This window comes from Ostrea edulis, chromosome 5 (genome assembly GCF_947568905.1).
Source record: "Ostrea edulis chromosome 5, xbOstEdul1.1, whole genome shotgun sequence".
Classification (NCBI taxonomy): Eukaryota; Metazoa; Mollusca; class Bivalvia; order Ostreida; family Ostreidae; genus Ostrea; species Ostrea edulis.
In genome coordinates, this window is record NC_079168.1 from 71549761 (window position 1) to 71571483 (window position 21723).

The 21723-nt window shown below is 33.0% G+C and overlaps 1 protein-coding gene across 2 annotated transcripts; it reads left to right on the top strand.

Moving 5' to 3' along the window:
- Window positions 1-4773: 4773 nt before the first annotated feature.
- LOC125650135 (tropomyosin alpha-1 chain-like) lies at window positions 4774-21716 on the top strand. 2 transcript variants are annotated; one of them, XM_048878124.2, is made up of 10 exons: window positions 4774-5083; window positions 14403-14492; window positions 14652-14759; window positions 14844-14935; window positions 17178-17349; window positions 18486-18566; window positions 20241-20338; window positions 20508-20525; window positions 20907-21042; window positions 21232-21716. In XM_048878124.2, the coding sequence occupies exons 1-10, from the start codon at window positions 5048-5050 to the stop codon at window positions 21619-21621; spliced, it is 1221 nt and encodes a 406-aa protein (XP_048734081.2). In that variant the 5' UTR covers window positions 4774-5047; the 3' UTR covers window positions 21622-21716. The 2 variants fall into 2 exon arrangements, with proteins under 2 accessions (XP_048734081.2, XP_048734082.2); XM_048878125.2 differs by lacking the exon at window positions 20508-20525.
- Window positions 21717-21723: the final 7 nt, after the last annotated feature.

The following is a 21723-nucleotide window of genomic DNA, read 5'->3' on the forward strand; positions in this document are numbered from 1 at the left end:
ACTCGTACACATATTAGTAACATACATGTGTATTACATCCCCTCTTTTTTTAACGATCAAATGGAAATTGTCAACATCATAAGGTCAGCTCATTGACACATGAAAAATAAAATTATCGGTACAATTTCACATAAGACTAGTTTGATATTCAATCCTGGAAAATAAAAAACAAATGACAAACTACATTGATGATAACAATATATGAAAGGCTTAAATTGCGATGGAAAATGACACATTAATCAAATTTAACTAACACATCCTATTAACTTTGTTCATACGTAGATCAATACAATACAGATCAACTGGCTACATGTATTTGTCAATAAACACAGCTCAGATGGAATAGTTCTCCAGATACTTGGGTTTCCTGATTTCATGTCCTGACCTGGTGCGTTTAGTCGAGTCATCATCCAACAACGGTTTAGCGATCGGAACTGATTTATCTGAGGGAAAGGGAAATAGATTTGGCGCGATATTAGTGGTTTCTGTCTTTTGGGGTACAATTTACTGGACTCGCTGAATTTATCATTTGTGGAATAACACACACACTTGCCGAAATTGCATGAAATATTTTTGGTATGTCCAGGAGTCCGTGTTTGCCCATATATTTTGTATTGTTTGTGGGATTTATGAGAATGATAACTGCATGTTCGTTATCTTCACCTGTCATGTGGTTCTTCTTTTGTCTTTAGAAACATTCTGTTGTTTCTATGATAAAATCTGCTTCTTCGTGCTTTGACAATGTGAGAACGAGGTTAATTAGCATCTTTCACGAACTCTACAGGTTTCCATCCTTCTGTGTCGAGGTTGACATTGGTAACGCTCTTTTGCACTGCGATCATGGTGATATTTTTGTTTCTGTCGATATTTCATCAACGTGGAAGAAACCGTTTCAGATTGAACAAGTTCTGGTGTCTAAAGGTTGTCACTCCTGGGTAGTAGGGTCTTTGCAAGTCGATCCATTATTCTCTGCATTGGTGATCCAATCTGCTCGTCTCGAGGAGTGTTCCTAAGATCCAAGAGACTCAAGTACATATCATCACCGGATTCACTGTATTTCTTGAAGAGGTTCTTGAATGTGTGTACACAGCTTTTTCCACAAGACCGTTAGATTGTGAATACCAAAGTGAGGAAATTATGTGTCCAATATCATATTTAGCAACAATTGAATTCACCACTGGTGTATTGAGGATCATTATCACTAATCAGAGTGTCCATAATACCGTATCTAGCTATGTTCTCCTTTAGATATGAATAACATTCTGAGATGTGGTGTCACGTTTAAGTGATGCGACTTCAATGAAGTTAGAATAGTAGTCCACCGTGATCATGTAATGATCCACCCAGCTCCAATAAATCGATGGTTACCTTGCTCCACGGAAGAGAAGGTAAGGGGTGTATCATCATAGGTTCCTTCTGTGGTCTGCCTTGATAATATAAACATGAGTTGCAACGGCTCACCACGTCCTCTATCTGCTTGTTCATTCCCTGGTCCTTTGTGTACATTTCAGTATTCCCATGTGTGAACTGTGAATGGTTTTCAGTGTAGACGGTCTCAGTTCTGCTGGAATCACTACATGTCCTCCACGGTACACCATTATACATGTATGTTGACAGTTTATCTCTGAAATCCCAAAACTGTAAGACTTCCATTGGTGCATCAGCTCTTCTGTTTGGCCAACCATCACTAATGACGTGTTTCATCATCTGCAACTGATAATTATGTTTCGTTGCCTCTGCAATAAAGTCATGCTTGCTGGTCGTCAATGTATCAGCTTTAAGCACCTTCATCTTATCATCCACGGACTGACAGGTTTCTGGTAGAGCTAGACGAGTTAAACAATCCGCAAGCCCTAGGTCTTTTCCTTTGACATACACAAGACAAACCTTATATGATTGTAGTTTCAACATCATCTTTTGAATACGCATTGGTACAGAAGGTATTGGCTTGCGCATAATTGTCTTTAACGGCTTTTGATCTGTTTCAATGGTAACCTGTTTTGCAATACAACAGTTTGTGAAATTTCACGCATGCAAAAAACTACTGCACACATTTCTTTTTCAATCTGCGCATAGCGCTGCTCAGCAGTGGTACGGGCTTTCAAAGCATACACAACAACTCCCATTTACTGAATGACAGCAGCACCTAAACCCTTCATTGAAGCATCAACACTGAGGGTTACCGGATGAGCAGTATCAAAGTATCGTAGAACTTTGGTAGAGGTAGGTGCGTTTTTTCGTTGTTTTTTATATATATATATATATATATATATACACTTTTTCAAATGTTTTTATGTCCTCTGGGTTGCGAATTTTATTTATGTGTAAACTTTAACAGGGGCCTAAGATACCATTTATGAATTATTATAATTAAAAGAGTTCGATTATACAATCTGTTACGTTTCGTTTCGGTAGATTTCGTTTCGTACTTTACAGGTACCCTGACAAATCGTAAGTTTTTGCACAATGGCATCGCTATTGATAGTGTGAAAGAGGTATATAGTCTCATCAAGAAGTGGAAAAGTTTTATAATGCAAACATTCAACAGAACAAGCATCGAAAGCTCTTTATGGAGTATTACGCAAGATTCGTTGTTTCAATTTACCAATTAATTGTCAAATAGATTTTTTCGATAAAGTCATCAACCCAGTTTTACTTTATTCTTGTGAAATATAGAACTAAGAGAATTTGGACATTATTAAAAAAAATACCCCTTAAATTTTTTAGATTTATCTTTAATCTTAAATCAAGTACCTCAAATTGTATGGTGTGTGGAAAAAGTGCTAGGTATCTATTGTCAATTAATTCGCTTAATCTGTAAAAATTCTGGGTCTATTCTTTGTACGCTTTCTCTCACTGGGCGACATTCTGCACTGTTTACCATATGTGCGCATGCGTCAGCAGACTGAAAGGAGGAGTCTCGATGTGTTTTAAAAAGGCAGTCAGAAAATATTTAAGTTTTAAACTTTAGAAATATGCTATTTTCGCAAAGTTTAGGTACACTCAACTATGCAACAAAATTTGAAGAAAAAAAAGCTGGGAACATTGTCATTTTATGATTTTTGCGTAAAATTAGCTTTATTGTCTCTTTAACAAAAGATTTTACAACCAAAAAAAAAAACGAACATTAAGTTTAATGAATACAAACAATGTGGTATTTTTGAAAGTATTGACAAAGTTTGCTAAGAAAGTTTCTAATTCTACCTGCTCTTCCTGAACTAATGTTCTTACGCCTAACTTTGTTATTTATTTTTCAATACATACTTGTATATTTTACTACCCTTACCTATAACCATAGCTTATATATGTACATGTATATATTTGTTTGTACCCCATGGATCAGTGATCTGGTTTTGAGTGCATAAATAATAGAATTGACGGCTGGGAAATTTCTTACGTGTTTGGTTTTTTTTTTTAGCTCACCTAAGGCTCACGTGAGATTTCGATCCGGAGGTGTCTAGTTACGTGTTATCTGTCAATTTTTCACTTCTTCTCAAGAACCACTGCGTCAATTTCAACCAAACTTAATACAAAGCATCCTTGGGCGCAGGGTATCCAGGTTTCTTCAAATGAAGGGTCATGATCCATTCGAATGGAGAGATAATTATAAGTAAGAAATGATAAAAATGTGTTTTTAAAAAATCGTCTTCTTAAGAACCGAGAAAAACTAAGACCTGTAATTATTGCGTATATACTGAATATTCAATTTGTTCATACTATGACACCAGGGCCAGGGTGGGGCCACATAGGGGTTCCCAATTTAACTTTGCTTCATACAAATAGAAAGAAAAAATCTTAGAAAATGATCTAAAACAATTCCAAGGATACAGATTTGCAATCTAAAAATATACAAGCATCCTCATTTAGTGTATATTCAGACTTACAGATACCATGATCATCCTCATTTAGTGTAGATTCAGATTTACTGATATCATGACCCCAGGGTTAAGGCGGAAGCACAATAGAGATTCAAAGTTCACGATTGGTTATACCTGTATATAATAAATATATCTGAATATCTTCTCAAAGACTACAAAAGAACAGATAGACAAATGAAGATGTGAGCATCCTCATGTAGGTTTCAGAATTCCCTTGTTTATATTACAAAGAATTGTGAACTCTGTATCTCCCATGTACCTCAACAACTAACTTTCAACGTTTTGCTTACCATTAGAAATACCTTAGTTAAGCATTCTAAACATTATAAATGGAAAAACAAAATTTGAAAATGTTCATCTCAAATCGTGTTCATGCCCCTTTTAAGAGCGCAAATGCTGCAATTGTGAAATATCACTTTTTATGATAATAGGTATGTTTTAAAAGGTGAAATATTAAAAAGTTTGTTGCATGTTACCAGGTGTCTGTTAAAGCCCTCAGGCCTCTAGATTTTATGTTTATTCAACATCCGTGTCCCGGGATTAGAATATTTCATTAACCTGTCAACAATTTTTAATCTGCTTTATATACGAGTTAATTAAGGGTATGGATTTTATTTCAATGAAGGTTTAAATATCTTATGCCGACCTATTTGAAATATCTAAATAAATCCCTTCCACTAGTGAAGTTATTTCTTCTCCTTCCACAAAACGGAAAATTAAAATGCCAAGTAAATCAATACAATATCGATAGCTTAATTTGTGATTTTTATTGAAGAATTAACCGGAACACGGAATATAAAATATTCAGGAGTAAACGATTTTCCCCTGTGGATCAATCAACACCTCCCGAGCACCTCAAGGAGAGCGGAATCGCCGTTCTACGGTGCTGGTCCGTCTTTAATGATTCCGCGTGATATGACAATGGTCAAATTATTGATATGAAACCTAATCTTTGATTACCCGCTTTATTGACCTGGGCTCTTGATATCATTTTAATCGCAGACGGAGAAAAAGAGAGAAAGCAACCTGGTTTCGCCTGCGTGGGTTTGCCATGTCAGGACCTTTTAAACGCCTTGTGTGACATTAAACAATCTGGCCTGTTGTGTGGAGTAATAATAATAATAAGTTTAATATTGGGGAAAAGATACCTCACTAATTATACAAAAGGCATGGATAAATCCGAGGAACTGACCCCCGAAAACGAAGTAAGTATACATTATATGTACTACAATTGTCATTATACCATCGTCTACGAAACTTTAAAAAAACAAACCACCAAGCCCATATAGTTTTGGGAAAATAAGTCTGACATAACGTTCAAAATTTGACAGAATCAATGTACAAAATGTATATAAAAAACGAGTACATTGTACACTTGCTGACAAAAACGATATTCCTTTAAACGTGACCATAAAATATTTTATATATGACAATGAAGTCCTTATTGTGGAGAGTGTTTAAAGGTACAAAAAACAATTAAAGCTTCAAGAGTAGAAGTTCATATAAAACAGATCCATAATATCGTTACGAACTGTTAAGGTCGGTCACCCACCCATTTCAATAGAAAATAGAATATCCGATGCCTTATCTAGTCATAAAGTGGATAACAAGATTATTTAAAAAGCCACAGTTTAGCGCTAACAAGAATTTAAGTCCAGTTCAAATATCCCCGACCAACATACACCCAAGTCTTCAAATATTGGTCCTTGCACAACACGATTTTCTCAAACGATGGTAATTTTGATTATTGTCAACCCGTGGTTATAAACTATTAAATTTGATGCCATTTTAAAAATCTATATCAGTAAATTTGTGGAGAAAAAACCAAACAATCAGAATGGCGTGTACAGTTGGGCGTAAAAATAGATTTTATATACAGTTACAAATGAAAATAGCATACAATTAGACATAAAAAAATAACATTACATATACACTTAGACACAAAGAATAACATTACATGTACAATTAGACACAAACATATTACAGTACATGTACACTTACACGTAATAATAACATTACATGTACACTTAGACATAATACTATAACATTACATGTACAAATAGACACAAAAATATTACATTACATGTATACTTAGACATAAAAATATTACATTACATGAACAATTAAACACAAAAATATAACATTACATATACACTTAGACACAAAGAATAACATTACATGTACAATTAGACACAAACATATTACAGTACATGTACACTTAGACATAATAATAACATTACATATACACTTAGACATAATAATAACACTACATGTACACTTAGACATAATGATAACATTACATGTACACTTAGACATAATAATAACATTACATGTACACTTAGACATAATAATATAACATTACATGTACAATTAGATATAATAATAACATTACATGTACACTTAGATATAATAATAACATTACATATACACTTAGACATAATAATAACATTACATGTATACTTAGACATAATAATAACATTACATGTACACTTAGACATAATAATAACATTACATGTACACTTAGACATAATAATATAACATTACATGTACAATTAGATATAATAATAACATTACATGTACACTTAGACATAATAATAACATTACATATACACTTAGACATAATAATATAACATTACATGTACAATTAGATATAATAATAACATTACATGTACACTTAGACATAATAATAACACTACATGTACACTTAGACATGATAATAATATTACATGTACAAATAGACATAATAATAACATTACATGTACACTTAGACATAATAATATAACATTACATGTACACTTAGACATAATAATAACATTACATGTACACTTAGACATAATGATAACATTACATATACACTTAGAGATAATAACATTACATGTACACTTAGACATAATGATAACATTACATATACACTTAGACATAATAATATAACATTACATGTACACTTAGATATAATAACAACATTACATGTACAATTAGACATAATAATAACATTACATGTACACTTAGACATAATGATAACATTACATGTACAATTAGACATAATAATATAACATTACATGTACACTTAGACATAATAATAACATTACATGTACACTTAGACATAATAATAACATTACATGTACAATTAGACATAATGATAACATTACATGTACAATTAGACATAATAATAACACTACATGTACACTTAGACATAATGATAACATTACATGTATACTTAGACATAATAATAACATTACATATACACTTAGACATAATAATATAACATTACATGTACACTTAGATATAATAACAACATTACATGTACAATTAGACATAATAATAACATTACATGTACACTTAGACATAATGATAACATTACATGTACAATTAGACGTAATGATAACATTACATGTATACTTAGACATAATAATAACATTACACGTACACTTAGACATAATAATAACATTACATGTACAAATAGACATAATAATAACATTACATGTACACTTAGACATAATAATAACATTACATATACACTTAGACATAATAATAACATTACATGTACAAATATACATAATAATAACATTACAGGTACACTTGGACATAATGATAACTTTACATGTACACTTAGACATAATAATAACATTACATGTACACTTAGACATAATGATAACATTACATATACACTTAGACATAATAATATAACATTACATGTACACTTAGATTTAATACTATAACATTACATGTACAATTAGACATATTAATAACATTACATGTACACTTAGACATAATAATAACATTACATGTACACTTAGACATAATAATATAACATTACATGTACACTTAGATATAATAATAACATTACATGTACACTTAGACATAATAATATAACATTACATGTACACTTAGATATAATAATAACATTACACGTACACTTAGATATAATAATAACATTACATGTACAATTAGATATAATAATAACATTACATGTATACTTAGATATAATAATAACATTACACGTACACTTAGATATAATAATAACATTACATGTACAATTAGATATAATAATAACATTACATGTACACTTAGACATAATAATAACATTACATGTACACTTAGACATAATAATATAACATTACATGTACACTTAGATATAATAATAACATTACATGTACACTTAGACATAATAATATAACATTACATGTACACTTAGATATAATAATAACATTACATGTACACTTAGATATAATAATAACATTACACGTACAATTAGATATAATAATAACATTACACGTACAATTAGATATAATAATAACATTACATGTATACTTAGATATAATAATAACATTACACGTACACTTAGATATAATAATAACATTACATGTATACTTAGATATAATAATAACATTACACGTACACTTAGATATAATAATAACATTACATGTACACTTAGACATAATAATATAACATTACATGTACACTTAGATATAATAATAACATTACACGTACAATTAGATATAATAATAACATTACACGTACAATTAGATATAATAATAACATTACATGTATACTTAGATATAATAATAACATTACACGTACACTTAGATATAATAATAACATTACATGTATACTTAGATATAATAATAACATTACACGTACACTTAGATATAATAATAACATTACATGTACACTTAGACATAATGATAACATTACATGTACAATTAGACGTAATGATAACATTACACGTACACTTAGATATAATAATAACATTACATGTATACTTAGACATAATAATAACATTACATGTACACTTAGATATAATAATATAACATTACATGTACACTTAGATATAATAATATAACATTACATGTACACTTAGACATAATGATAACATTACATGTATACTTAGACATAATAATAACATTACATGTACACTTAGACATAATAATAACATTACATGTATACTTAGACATAATGATATAACATTACATGTACACTTAGATATAATAATATAACATTACATGTACACTTAGACATAATAATAACATTACATGTACACTTAGATATAATAATATAACATTACATGTACACTTAGACATAATAATAACATTACATGTACACTTAGACATAATGATAACATTACATGTATACTTAGACATAATGATATAACATTACATGTACACTTAGACATAATAATAACATTACATGTACACTTAGACATAATAATAACATTACATGTACACTTAGACATAATAATAACATTACATGTACACTTAGACATAATAATATAACATTACATGTACACTTAGATATAATAATATAACATTACATGTACACTTAGACATAATGATAACATTACATATACACTTAGAGATAATAACATTACATGTACACTTAGACATAATGATAACATTACATGTACACTTAGACATAATAATAACATTACATGTACACTTAGACATAATAATAACATTACATGTACAATTAGACATAATAATAACATTACATGTACACTTAGACACAATAATAACATTACATGTACACTTAGACATAATAATAACATTACATGTACACTTAGACATAATGATAACATTACATGTACACTTAGACATAATAATAACATTACATGTACACTTAGACATAATGATAACATTACATGTACACTTAGACATAATGATAACATTACATGTACACTTAGACATAATGATAACATTACATGCACAATTAAACGTAATGATAACATTACACATACACTTAGATATAATAATAACATTACATGTACACTTAGACATAATAATAACATTACATGTACACTTAGACATAATAATAACATTACATGTACACTTAGACATAATAATATAACATTACATGTACACTTAGACATAATGATATAACATTATATGTACACTTAGACATAATGATAACATTACATGTACAATTAGACGTAATGATAACATTACATGTACACTTAGACATAATGATAACATTACATGTACACTTAGACATAATGATAACATTACATATACACTTAGACATAATAATATAACATTACATGTACACTTAGACATAATGATAACATTACATGTATACTTAGACATAATAATAACATTACATATACACTTAGACATAATAATATAACATTACATGTACACTTAGATATAATAACAACATTACATGTACAATTAGACATAATAATAACATTACATGTACACTTAGACACAATAATAACATTACATGTACACTTAGACATAATAATAACATTACATGTACAATTAGACATAATAATAACATTACATGTACACTTAGACATAATGATAACATTACATGTACACTTAGACATAATGATAACATTACATGTACACTTAGACATAATAATAACATTACATGTACACTTAGACATAATGATAACATTACATGTACACTTAGACATAATGATAACATTACATGTACACTTAGACATAATAATAACATTACATGAAGAATTAGACACAAAAGTATTACATTACATGTACACTTAGACATAATGATAACATTACATGTACACTTAGACATAATGATAACATTACATGTACACTTAGACATAATGATAACATTACATGTACACTTAGACATAATGATAACATTACATGTACACTTAGACATAATGATAACATTACATGTACACTTAGACATAATGATAACATTACATGTACACTTAGACATAATGATAACATTACATGTACACTTAGACATAATGATAACATTACATGTACACTTAGACATAATAATAACATTACATGTACACTTAGACATAATAATAACATTACATGTATACTTAGACATAATAATATAACATTACATGTACACTTAGACATAATGATAACATTACATGTACAATTAGACATAATGATAACATTACATGTACACTTAGACATAATGATAACATTACATGTACACTTAGACATAATGATAACATTACATGTACAATTAGACATAATAATAACATTACATGTACACTTAGACATAATAATAACATTACATGTACACTTAGACATAATAATAACATTACATGTACACTTAGACATAATAATATAACATTACATGTACACTTAGATATAATAATATAACATTACATGTACACTTAGACATAATGATAACATTACATATACACTTAGAGATAATAACATTACATGTACACTTAGACATAATGATAACATTACATGTACACTTAGACATAATAATAACATTACATGTACACTTAGACATAATAATAACATTACATGTACAATTAGACATAATAATAACATTACATGTACACTTAGACACAATAATAACATTACATGTACACTTAGACATAATAATAACATTACATGTACACTTAGACATAATGATAACATTACATGTACACTTAGACATAATAATAACATTACATGTACACTTAGACATAATGATAACATTACATGTACACTTAGACATAATGATAACATTACATGTACACTTAGACATAATGATAACATTACATGCACAATTAAACGTAATGATAACATTACACATACACTTAGATATAATAATAACATTACATGTACACTTAGACATAATAATAACATTACATGTACACTTAGACATAATAATAACATTACATGTACACTTAGACATAATAATATAACATTACATGTACACTTAGACATAATGATATAACATTATATGTACACTTAGACATAATGATAACATTACATGTACAATTAGACGTAATGATAACATTACATGTACACTTAGACATAATAATAACATTACATGTACACTTAGACATAATAATAACATTACATGTATACTTAGACATAATGATAACATTACATGTATACTTAGACATAATAATAACATTACATATACACTTAGACATAATAATATAACATTACATGTACACTTAGATATAATAACAACATTACATGTACAATTAGACATAATAATAACATTACATGTACACTTAGACACAATAATAACATTACATGTACACTTAGACATAATAATAACATTACATGTACAATTAGACATAATAATAACATTACATGTACACTTAGACATAATGATAACATTACATGTACACTTAGACATAATGATAACATTACATGTACACTTAGACATAATAATAACATTACATGTACACTTAGACATAATGATAACATTACATGTACACTTAGACATAATGATAACATTACATGTACACTTAGACATAATAATAACATTACATGAAGAATTAGACACAAAAGTATTACATTACATGTACACTTAGACATAATGATAACATTACATGTACACTTAGACATAATGATAACATTACATGTACACTTAGACATAATGATAACATTACATGTACACTTAGACATAATAATAACATTACATGTACACTTAGACATAATGATAACATTACATGTATACTTAGACATAATGATATAACATTACATGTACACTTAGATATAATAATATAACATTACATGTACACTTAGACATAATGATAACATTACATGTACACTTAGACATAATAATAACATTACATGAAGAATTAGACACAAAAGTATTACATTACATGTACACTTAGACATAATGATAACATTACATGTACACTTAGACATAATGATAACATTACATGTACACTTAGACATAATGATAACATTACATGTACACTTAGACATAATGATAACATTACATGTACACTTAGACATAATGATAACATTACATGTACACTTAGACATAATAATAACATTACATGTACACTTAGACATAATAATAACATTACATGTATACTTAGACATAATAATATAACATTACATGTACACTTAGACATAATGATAACATTACATGTACAATTAGACATAATGATAACATTACATGTACACTTAGACATAATGATAACATTACATGTACACTTAGACATAATGATAACATTACATGTACAATTAGACATAATAATAACATTACATGAAGAATTAGACACAAAAGTATTACATTACATATACACTTAGACATAAAAATAACATTACATGTACACTTGGACACAAAAATAACATTACATGAACAATTAGACGCAAATAATAACATTACATGTACACTTAGACACAATAATAACATTACATGTACACTTAGACGTAACAAGGAGCAATATGAAATATGTTACGATTCCTCCACTGAAAAATGGCGATCTTGGAGTACTGATGTACACGCGATATCCCTGTTGATTGCTGCATCCATTACTTACATTCATCGACATGCTCAATATCATAAATCAATGGTGCGGGCTTGGTGGGACATTACTTTCTTTCTCCAGATAAATGTTAATGGGGACCTACAGAACAACTAATGACAGGCACCAAAGATAAATTATTCAACATTCTAACTCTCCTTTGCTGATATCCATACAATGATTCCGAGTTTCTACTCGTTTTCCCCGACTACTAAGAATCCCATCCTTTTCGGAGATTTCTTTATACAAACATAGAATATGTGTGGAAAAAACTGTCCAAAGGTATGTTTTGCCCCCCCCCCCCCATTTGAAATGACTTGGTGTCTTAATGAAGGATAGCAGATTCTCTAATATTCATTGTGTGTAGCATTGTTGAGGCGAAGGGTATGTGAACTTGCTTGCTTTTTTTCAGTGAGCCTACTCTTTTTCGAAAATCAGGGAAACGATCTTTTGCGTGCCAAGGAGGCTCGATCCTTGGTACGGGGCACTCTTTAACGTCCCATCCTCAATCCTCACCCTGTTTGTGATTCCTCAGTCCTCACAGTTTGTGATCCTCAGTCCTCACCCTGTTTGTGATTCCTCAGTCCTCACCCTGTTTGTGATTCCTCAGTCCTCACCCTGTTTGTGATTCTTCAGCCATTGCCCTGTTTGTGATTCCTCAGTCCTCACCCTATTTGTGATTCCTCGGTCCTTATCCTGTTTGTGATTCCTCAGTCCCCACCCTGTTTGTGATTCCTCAGTCCTCACCCTGTTTGTGATTCTTCAGCCATTGCCCTGTTTGTGATTCCTCAGTCCTCACCCTATTTGTGATTCCTCGGTCCTTATCCTGTTTGTGATTCCTCAGTCCTCACCCTATTTGTGATTCCTCGGTCCTTATCCTGTTTGTGATTCCTCAGTCCCCACCCTGTTTGTGATTCCTCAGTCCTCACAGTTTGTGATCCTCAGTCATCGCCCTGTTTGTGATTCTTCAGCCATTGCCCTGTTTGCGATTCCCCAGTCCTCACCCTGTTTGTGATTCCTCGGTCCTTATCCTGTTTGTGATTCCTCAGTCATTGCCCTGTTTGTGATTCCTCAGTCCTTGTCCTTTCTGATTTTGACTACGGATAACTCCCTTTACCTGATTAAGATATAGGGCTCACGGCGGGTGTAACCGGTCGACAGGGGATGTTTACTCCTCCTCGACACCTGATCCCACCTCTGGTATATTCAGGGGTCCGTGTTTGCCCAACTTTCTATTTTGTACTGCTTATACGAGTTATGAGATTGATGACTGTTCGATATCTCCACCTTTCATCCATCTGATAAAAAGCGTTCTGTATTTTCAGAAGACATCTTCAAATGAAGATATTATCAGTAAAAACAATAATGAACGGCCTGAAAGAATTAAACATCGACCAAGCAAAAAGAAGAAATGGGTAAGACATCAAGTTTAACAGCGGAATGAAGAGAGTGACATGACTCGAGTCGAGATTCGCGCCGACTAAGCATATCCAAAAATTTCTTAACTTCGTATATTAGCTGTATTGATAATAATAATCAGAATTTTCACTTACTGTGTTCAATTCCAATTCCAGAGACATTCCGAATATGACGCTCTTGCAGAATGCCGTAAAATGTTCCGAATGGAGATGATGCAGTTGGGAAAGGAGCTCTTCCAGTTTAGACAGATGTGCCAGCAAGAGGTGCTTTATTATTCCGCGACGTCATCAAATCACGTGTCAAGAGAATAGTTTAATACCAGTAACAGTTGAATATTTCTCCTCCAGATTTCCAAATACAAGGATCTTCTTAACAAGGCAAATAACGAAGAACGCGATCAAGACAACAACATTGAAACCAAGAACGGATACAGTACAATGTAAGAAGCATTAATGTATTGTATTCACTAGGCTACCCCAAACGTCACGGGCTCCAAGTCAAACTGAATTCATTTCTTTTACCTGTTCTAGCCTTTGCAATGATGATTGTCTTCATTTTGTCAATAAATGTTGATGGAAACTAGAAAACATTTTTGGGCACAATAAAGAACCCTCATTTTCTACGTCACTTGCATGTAGGTCAAAATTTGTGGCACTTCAGCTAAAGCTGGTGACGTCATTACACAAGTAAAAAATTCTCGAATGGGACGTAAAACAACATAAACACAACATTTTTACTTCAATAATGTAAAACTTATACGGTACCAATTTTATCTCTCTCCATTTTCTCCCTTGCAAGCATTAAGTCTCACAAAAATATTACAAGTAATTGAACAATCTATGTTGATATATGCTCCGATTGAGAGAGAAATGTAGGGTTTGATACTCTCTTCTCTAAGCTGAATTGTATTTTCTTGTGTCCGTTAAGAATGTGTAGAAATGATACGGGTAAAGTAAATATTTCAACTGCTACGTGATGCTATATTTAATCCCTTACGATAAAGGTATTGCAGACGACAGTGAGAAAAACAACTAACCTCAGACAGAATTAGTGGCTTGTTTAGTTTTCTAAGGATAAGAGCTATGCATGAGGGAGATAATCCTTAATTTTGAAATGAATTTCTAAATTTTACAACAACAATTAAATATACATCCGTATTTTCAAGCTAGGAACGAAGCACTTATCTACTGGGCTGTAGAGACCCTCGGGGACTAACAGTTATAACCCATTTTACTGCTTTATCTATAAAATCCAGCATGTCCTGCCCTCTACTGCTATTTAAAGCAGTGCATATGTGTATTAAAGCATCTACTAAATCGTTCCCTTTCCTCGAAATTTGAGTTTAAATAAATTAAAACTAATTGTCGAGGTTGTTTTGTAAGAAGATGGAAGCAATGAAAGCAAGGGGTAATTTATGTAATCAGCAAACACTAATCGTGCAGAAATTAAACCCCCGGCTTCCATAATTTTCATGTTACAAACAATCTGGACAGCATCATACATGTATCTGTATTTTGTGATGAAATTCATTATAATATATTAGAGGACGCTTTTACGTCAAGTTCAAAGGTTACTTGCGTGTCACAGTGCCTGTTTTTAATGTCCCTTCGAGAATTTTTCACTCATATTGAGACGTCACAGCTGCAGATGAAGCACCACAAATTTAGACCTATGCTCAGGCTCAGGGCCGTAGCAGTGAAGGTTCTTTATCAAGCCAGCGCCTGTCGTGACACGGGACCTCCGTTTTAAAGGTCCTATCCGAAAGACCCGTGATTCTCACAGTAACTGCCTATATTAACGTCTTAGGTTAGATGCGATCATGGCACGATCGAGGGTCGAATTCATGACCACTCGGTTAAGAAGCGAACGCTTTATCACTGAGCTAATAGTTTGTCTACTGTTAAATCACTGATGAATATTTTCACGTTTTACATATTATAATACCGGCACGTATTGAAGGGTGGATTATGGCACGTTTAGTGGTGTGGATATGTGTATTGTGGTGTGGATATGGCATGTTTTGTGGGGAGTATATGATGTGTATTAGGTGAGGATATGAGGTGTGTAAAGGTATGGGTATGACATGTACTGGGGTGTGGATATGACTTGTATTGAGGTGTGTTAAGGTTTGGATATGACGTGTGTTAAGATGTGGATTTAACATGTGTTAAAGTTTGGGTATGGCATGTATTGAGGTGAGGATATGACGTGTGTTAAGGTTTGGGTATGACATGTATTGAGGTGTGGATACGATTTGTGTTAAGGTTTGGGTATGACTTGTATTGAGGTGTGGATATGACGTGTACTGAGGTGTGGATATGAGGTGTGTTAAGGTTTAGGGATGACATGTATTGAGGTGAGGATATGACGTGTGTTAAGATTTGGATACGACATGTACTGGGGTGTGGATATGAGGTGTGTTAAGGTTTGGATATGACATATACCGAGGTTTGGATATGAGGTGTGTTAAGGTTTAGGGATGACATGTATTGAGGTGTGGATATGAGGTGTGTTAAGGTTTGGGTATGACATGTATTGAGGTGTGGATATACGTGTGTTAAGGTTTGGATATGACATGTACTGAGGTGTGGATATGAGGTGTGTTAAGGTGAGGACACCTACACAATCTTCTGAAGGTTGATCTGTACATCACGTCACAATCTACCTGTTGTACATTATAGGTTGGGTGGCACCTCTGTGGAACAGTACTGGAAGACCAAACTAGACAACCTTCAAGCGGATATGACGTATCTCGAGAAGAAGCAAGCGCAGTTGGACAGAGAGCAACAGTTAGTGGACAAAGAGGACGAACTGTCCCAACGACTAGTCAGTCTGGAGAACTATGAACAGGAGGTAAGGCAGGACACAACAGTTTTTAGGTTGAATCGGGTATTAGATTTTGACACAGAATGACTTGTCATTTCGAAAAATAGGCACAGCACTCAGATTCACGTAAAAGTAAGGTGGAAGAAATGTCCATTGTTTTAATATAGATACAAGATTGATTGATTGTATATTGTTTAGACGTCACATTTGAGAATACTTCACTCATATGAAGACATATCCACTGCCGGTGGACTACAAAATTTAGGACTATGTTCGGTGCTTACGGCCTTTGGGCAGGTCTTTATTGTGCCACACCTGCTGTGACACGGGACCTCGTTTTTGGCGGTCTCATCTGAAGGACCGCACCATTTAGTCGCCTCTTACGACAAGCAAGGGGTACTGAGGACCTATTCTAACCCGGATCCCCACGGGCTATAAATACAAAAAGATACAAAGAAAAGTCACTAGTACATATACCATCTCATGTTTGGCTACAATCTGATCTGCTCCGATATTCTGATGTCGCTAATAGAATATTGGAGCGGATCTGGTTTTAATCAGATTGGTTTAGACAGGCTAAACTCAGACCAATAATTCACTACTCAAGAAGTCAGCACCTTACCGACTGCGCATGTGTCATTATATAAGTGGAGCAGTGAGGTGAAGATACAGTGAAAATTTAACAAAGTTAAAATCTTTATACATCACTAAAGGCAGTGTGCATGAAATACACACACACGCGCTCTCTTTTTCTCACACATATGACGAGACAAAGAAAAAACACAACATTAAATGAAGTATAAAGAACAGGATGAACTGATTGATTAAATATTGTTTAACGTCCCTTTCGAGAATCTTAAACTCATATAGAGACGTCACCACTGCCGGTGAAGGGCTGCAAAATTTAGGCCTATGCTCGGCGCTTACAGCCTTTGAGCAGGGAGGGATCTTAATCGTGCCACACCTGCTGTGACACGGGACCTCGGTTTTCGCGGTCTCATCCGAAGGACCGCCCCATTTAGTTGCCTCTTACACGACTAGCAAGGGGTACTGAGGACCTATTTTAACCCGGATCCCCACGGGATCAGAAAAACAAATGTGAAGTTGTATACGAGACTTACACTTATTTTCTTAAGTAAAAACGCCCAGTTTATGATTTTCAGATTGAAGAGTTGGAGTCTGTTCTTGACAAACGACAGACGAGGTGTTTAAAGCGCCAACAGAGCATACAAGATGTGGAGGAGGTGAGAACAAAATTACCGTATACTACATGCAATCTTAATAACATTGCTTAGGTCTCCGTCTCATGGTATATGTGATTTTGAGTGAATACATAAATTTAGAGGGAGTCATCAAGCAATTCATCCAATTAACAAACTGAAGACGTTAACCTTTGCTCGGTGTTTGACCTTCACGCTTGTCGCCCGAGACCGACAAATAAGGAGGATCGATAAATTTAAAACATAGTATTCCGTTGTGCCGATAAATATATGAAAACAAGACCTTCATCCAAATTAGGTTAGGTTTGAAAAGTAAAAATTTAAAAAAAATAAATATAACTTCCGATTTCATTAGAAAATTGTTTGATTACCAAGTTAAGCCAAATAAAACTGAAGATGTCTTTAATCATTTGAAAATACCATCTATTCATTCGATAAGTGCAACAATTCAAGTAAAAAATTTCTTCAAATAATTAATATCTTCGGTTCTGATAGCAATTATTATTCTGCTGAACTGACGAGCGCTATAATTGAATTGTGGCTCTCCTCTAATAATTTGATATCAATATTTGAATATAATACGCACTCGTTTCATTTGAAGGGGGCAATAATTCAATTGATGCGCTTAATATTTCTTCAAATGAATTGTGGCGCGCATGCATTTCAATCAATGCGCGGAAAAATAGAATTATTACTCTTCTCAATTGAATTAATATCATTAATTCAATTGCTGCGTGTAATAATTCTTTTAGATTGATAGAATACTGTTTAACGTCCCTCTCGAGAATCTTTCATTCACAAGAAATCGTCACTATTGCAAGTGAAGGGCTGCAAAATTTAGGCCCATGTTTGGCGCTTACAGCCTTTGAGCAGTGAGGGATATTCATCGTGGCACACCTGCGGTTTCTGCGGTCTCATCTGAAGGACCGCCCCATTTAGTCGCCTCGTACGACAAGCAAAGGTTACCGAGGACCAAAAGCAACTATCTTGAGTTATCTTCGATTCAACATATCCACAATTGAATGAATTATCTCTTTAATTGAATCTTGCTCTCTTTAATTAAAAGAAATGATACACGAATTAGTTTCATTAGATCTGTGTCAATAATTAAAGATATTTTCAATTGAATTAAAGAGATCATCAAATCATTTATACCGAGCTCCAAATGCAACTTTGCGAACAGTAATTCCACCATATTGATGTTCTCTTCAATTGAATGGATGCGCGCATCAAATTCAAATAAATGATTGCTCTCGTCAATTGAATTATTGTGAGCATCACATCAATTATGGCTTTCATCAATTGAATTGAGGGGGGCATTAATGCAATTTTCAAATAATTAAAGATAATTTCCATTATTTGAGTTTATGTCGATTTTGGAGCTCCATAGAGGCCTATATCAAGATGTCCACCTTGCACCGGATGTTTCAGATGAATAATTTAGAGAAAGCAATTATAAATGATGACTCCGACTTATCACGGTCTAATATCTGAATAAATCAAAATCTGAATTTTAATATCTTTGAATCGTAAAACTTACGCAATACACTTACATTTTATCTTCTTCACTAGACGGACGGACGGACAAACCTGGTACAGGACCAGTAACTCTGCATGGTTACTGCTTCTGTGGACCAACGAGTTAAAATCACAGCATTTACTGCAAATGAATAGAATAGGGACCCGATTTTATTTAAGGAACTTGAGCAACAGAGAGAGGAACTGGAGAACAATAGACAGAGATTGGATGAAGCCCAGGAGAAGTCAGACCCCTCCACCACCGCACGCAAACACTGGTACGATTGTAGTCGGCGAAATACTTCTCCCACTCAATTCTTCTTATTCGATTTCTGCATTACCCTCATACAGATTAAGGTTAATACAAGCTGGCATAGCAATGTGTTTTCATTGTCACTTTTAATATTTTCATAAAACAAAACTTTCTTTCTTCATATTTCACTTTAGCCAAAAATGTTTTAAGCTGTAAGTAATTTAAAATTTTATTTTTGTGTTCCTTGCCCCGGCCTGAGTATCTTGCACCAAACAAACATAGTGAATGCATCACTGCAAAAGCATGGTAGAAAAAGGAATATAGATCATTAGTCATGATACAGATGTAGAATGTATTTTCTGGATTTTTGCTTGGGAAATGGTAGCTTGTTATGTCATAGAATATATTTCAGGATAATATATTACATTAAAATAACCTCAATGATCATTTTTATTTATTTTTTTTACTTGTTATACTGCATTTTTCACAATATCTATAGGCATGGTCACTTAAAATCACTACGCATGTCAAAGTGCAATGTTTTAACGCTGCTTTGTATCAGTATTTATGACTTTGAATGTTTTCTGCCACAGGGAGGTCGCTAAGCGTGGAATATTGGAGAAGCAGTCCGTTCTAGAATCTACAGTTCAGAAGTACCGGGCGGAGCTTGCTTCTGCTTCATCTAACATAACAGGCAAAGACATTCTCATCTCCAAGCTTGACGAACAGGTCTGATACTTCTCAGAATTCATTGAAATTCTAACACATTCAGAGCTGCAAACACTCCCAATGATATTGAAGCAGAATACTTGTAAAAATCATGCGTAAAATACAATACAGGCGCACGTGATCTACATTGTACCAGCCACGAGGTGCTTTTTTCTTTGGGTTCAAAGTTTCATGCAACTTGTTTTGTAGGTGAAGTCATTAAATGAACAATTGGAGCAAAAAGATAAAAAAATCAAGAATTTGGAGTCCCGATTGGTTCTGGTCATAGATGAATGCCGAAAGACAGCCTCCAAAAATGACAATTCAGGTCTGTCGGACAGCGTGCACTCCACTCCAAGCAGACGACCAGACAGCCGACAATCAGAAAGTATAAACAGTGATCTCTCCCTCAGTCGGTCTGCCTCATACAGGGGAACTAACTCCTCCCGGCACCCACTGAGGAGATCTGATGGACTGGTTAGAATGGACTCGGCCAGCGTGAGGCATCCCATGAGACTGAGCGTTGACAATGGAGAGGACAGATTTCAGATGGTCAAATCACCACTGCCTGATAAAAGTAGTGCATGTTCTGTAATGTGACAGAAAGTAGGAGAAGATTTGGGCATTCTAGTGCAAGTGGTCAGGGGCATTAACTGCATGAGAGAGAGAGAGAGAGAGAGAGAGAGAGAGAGAGAGAGAGAG

What these genes read in the sequence shown, in the direction of transcription:
- LOC125650135 (XM_048878124.2), top strand. Translation starts at nt 5,048, where the DNA reads ATGGATAAATCCGAGGAACTGACCCCCGAAAACGAA. An exon ending in GACAGATGTGCCAGCAAGAG is followed by an intron (nt 14,760 to 14,843) that starts GTGCTTTATTAT and finishes TTTCTCCTCCAG; the next exon opens with ATTTCCAAATACAAGGATCT. An exon ending in AAGAACGGATACAGTACAAT is followed by an intron (nt 14,936 to 17,177) that starts GTAAGAAGCATT and finishes TGTACATTATAG; the next exon opens with GTTGGGTGGCACCTCTGTGG.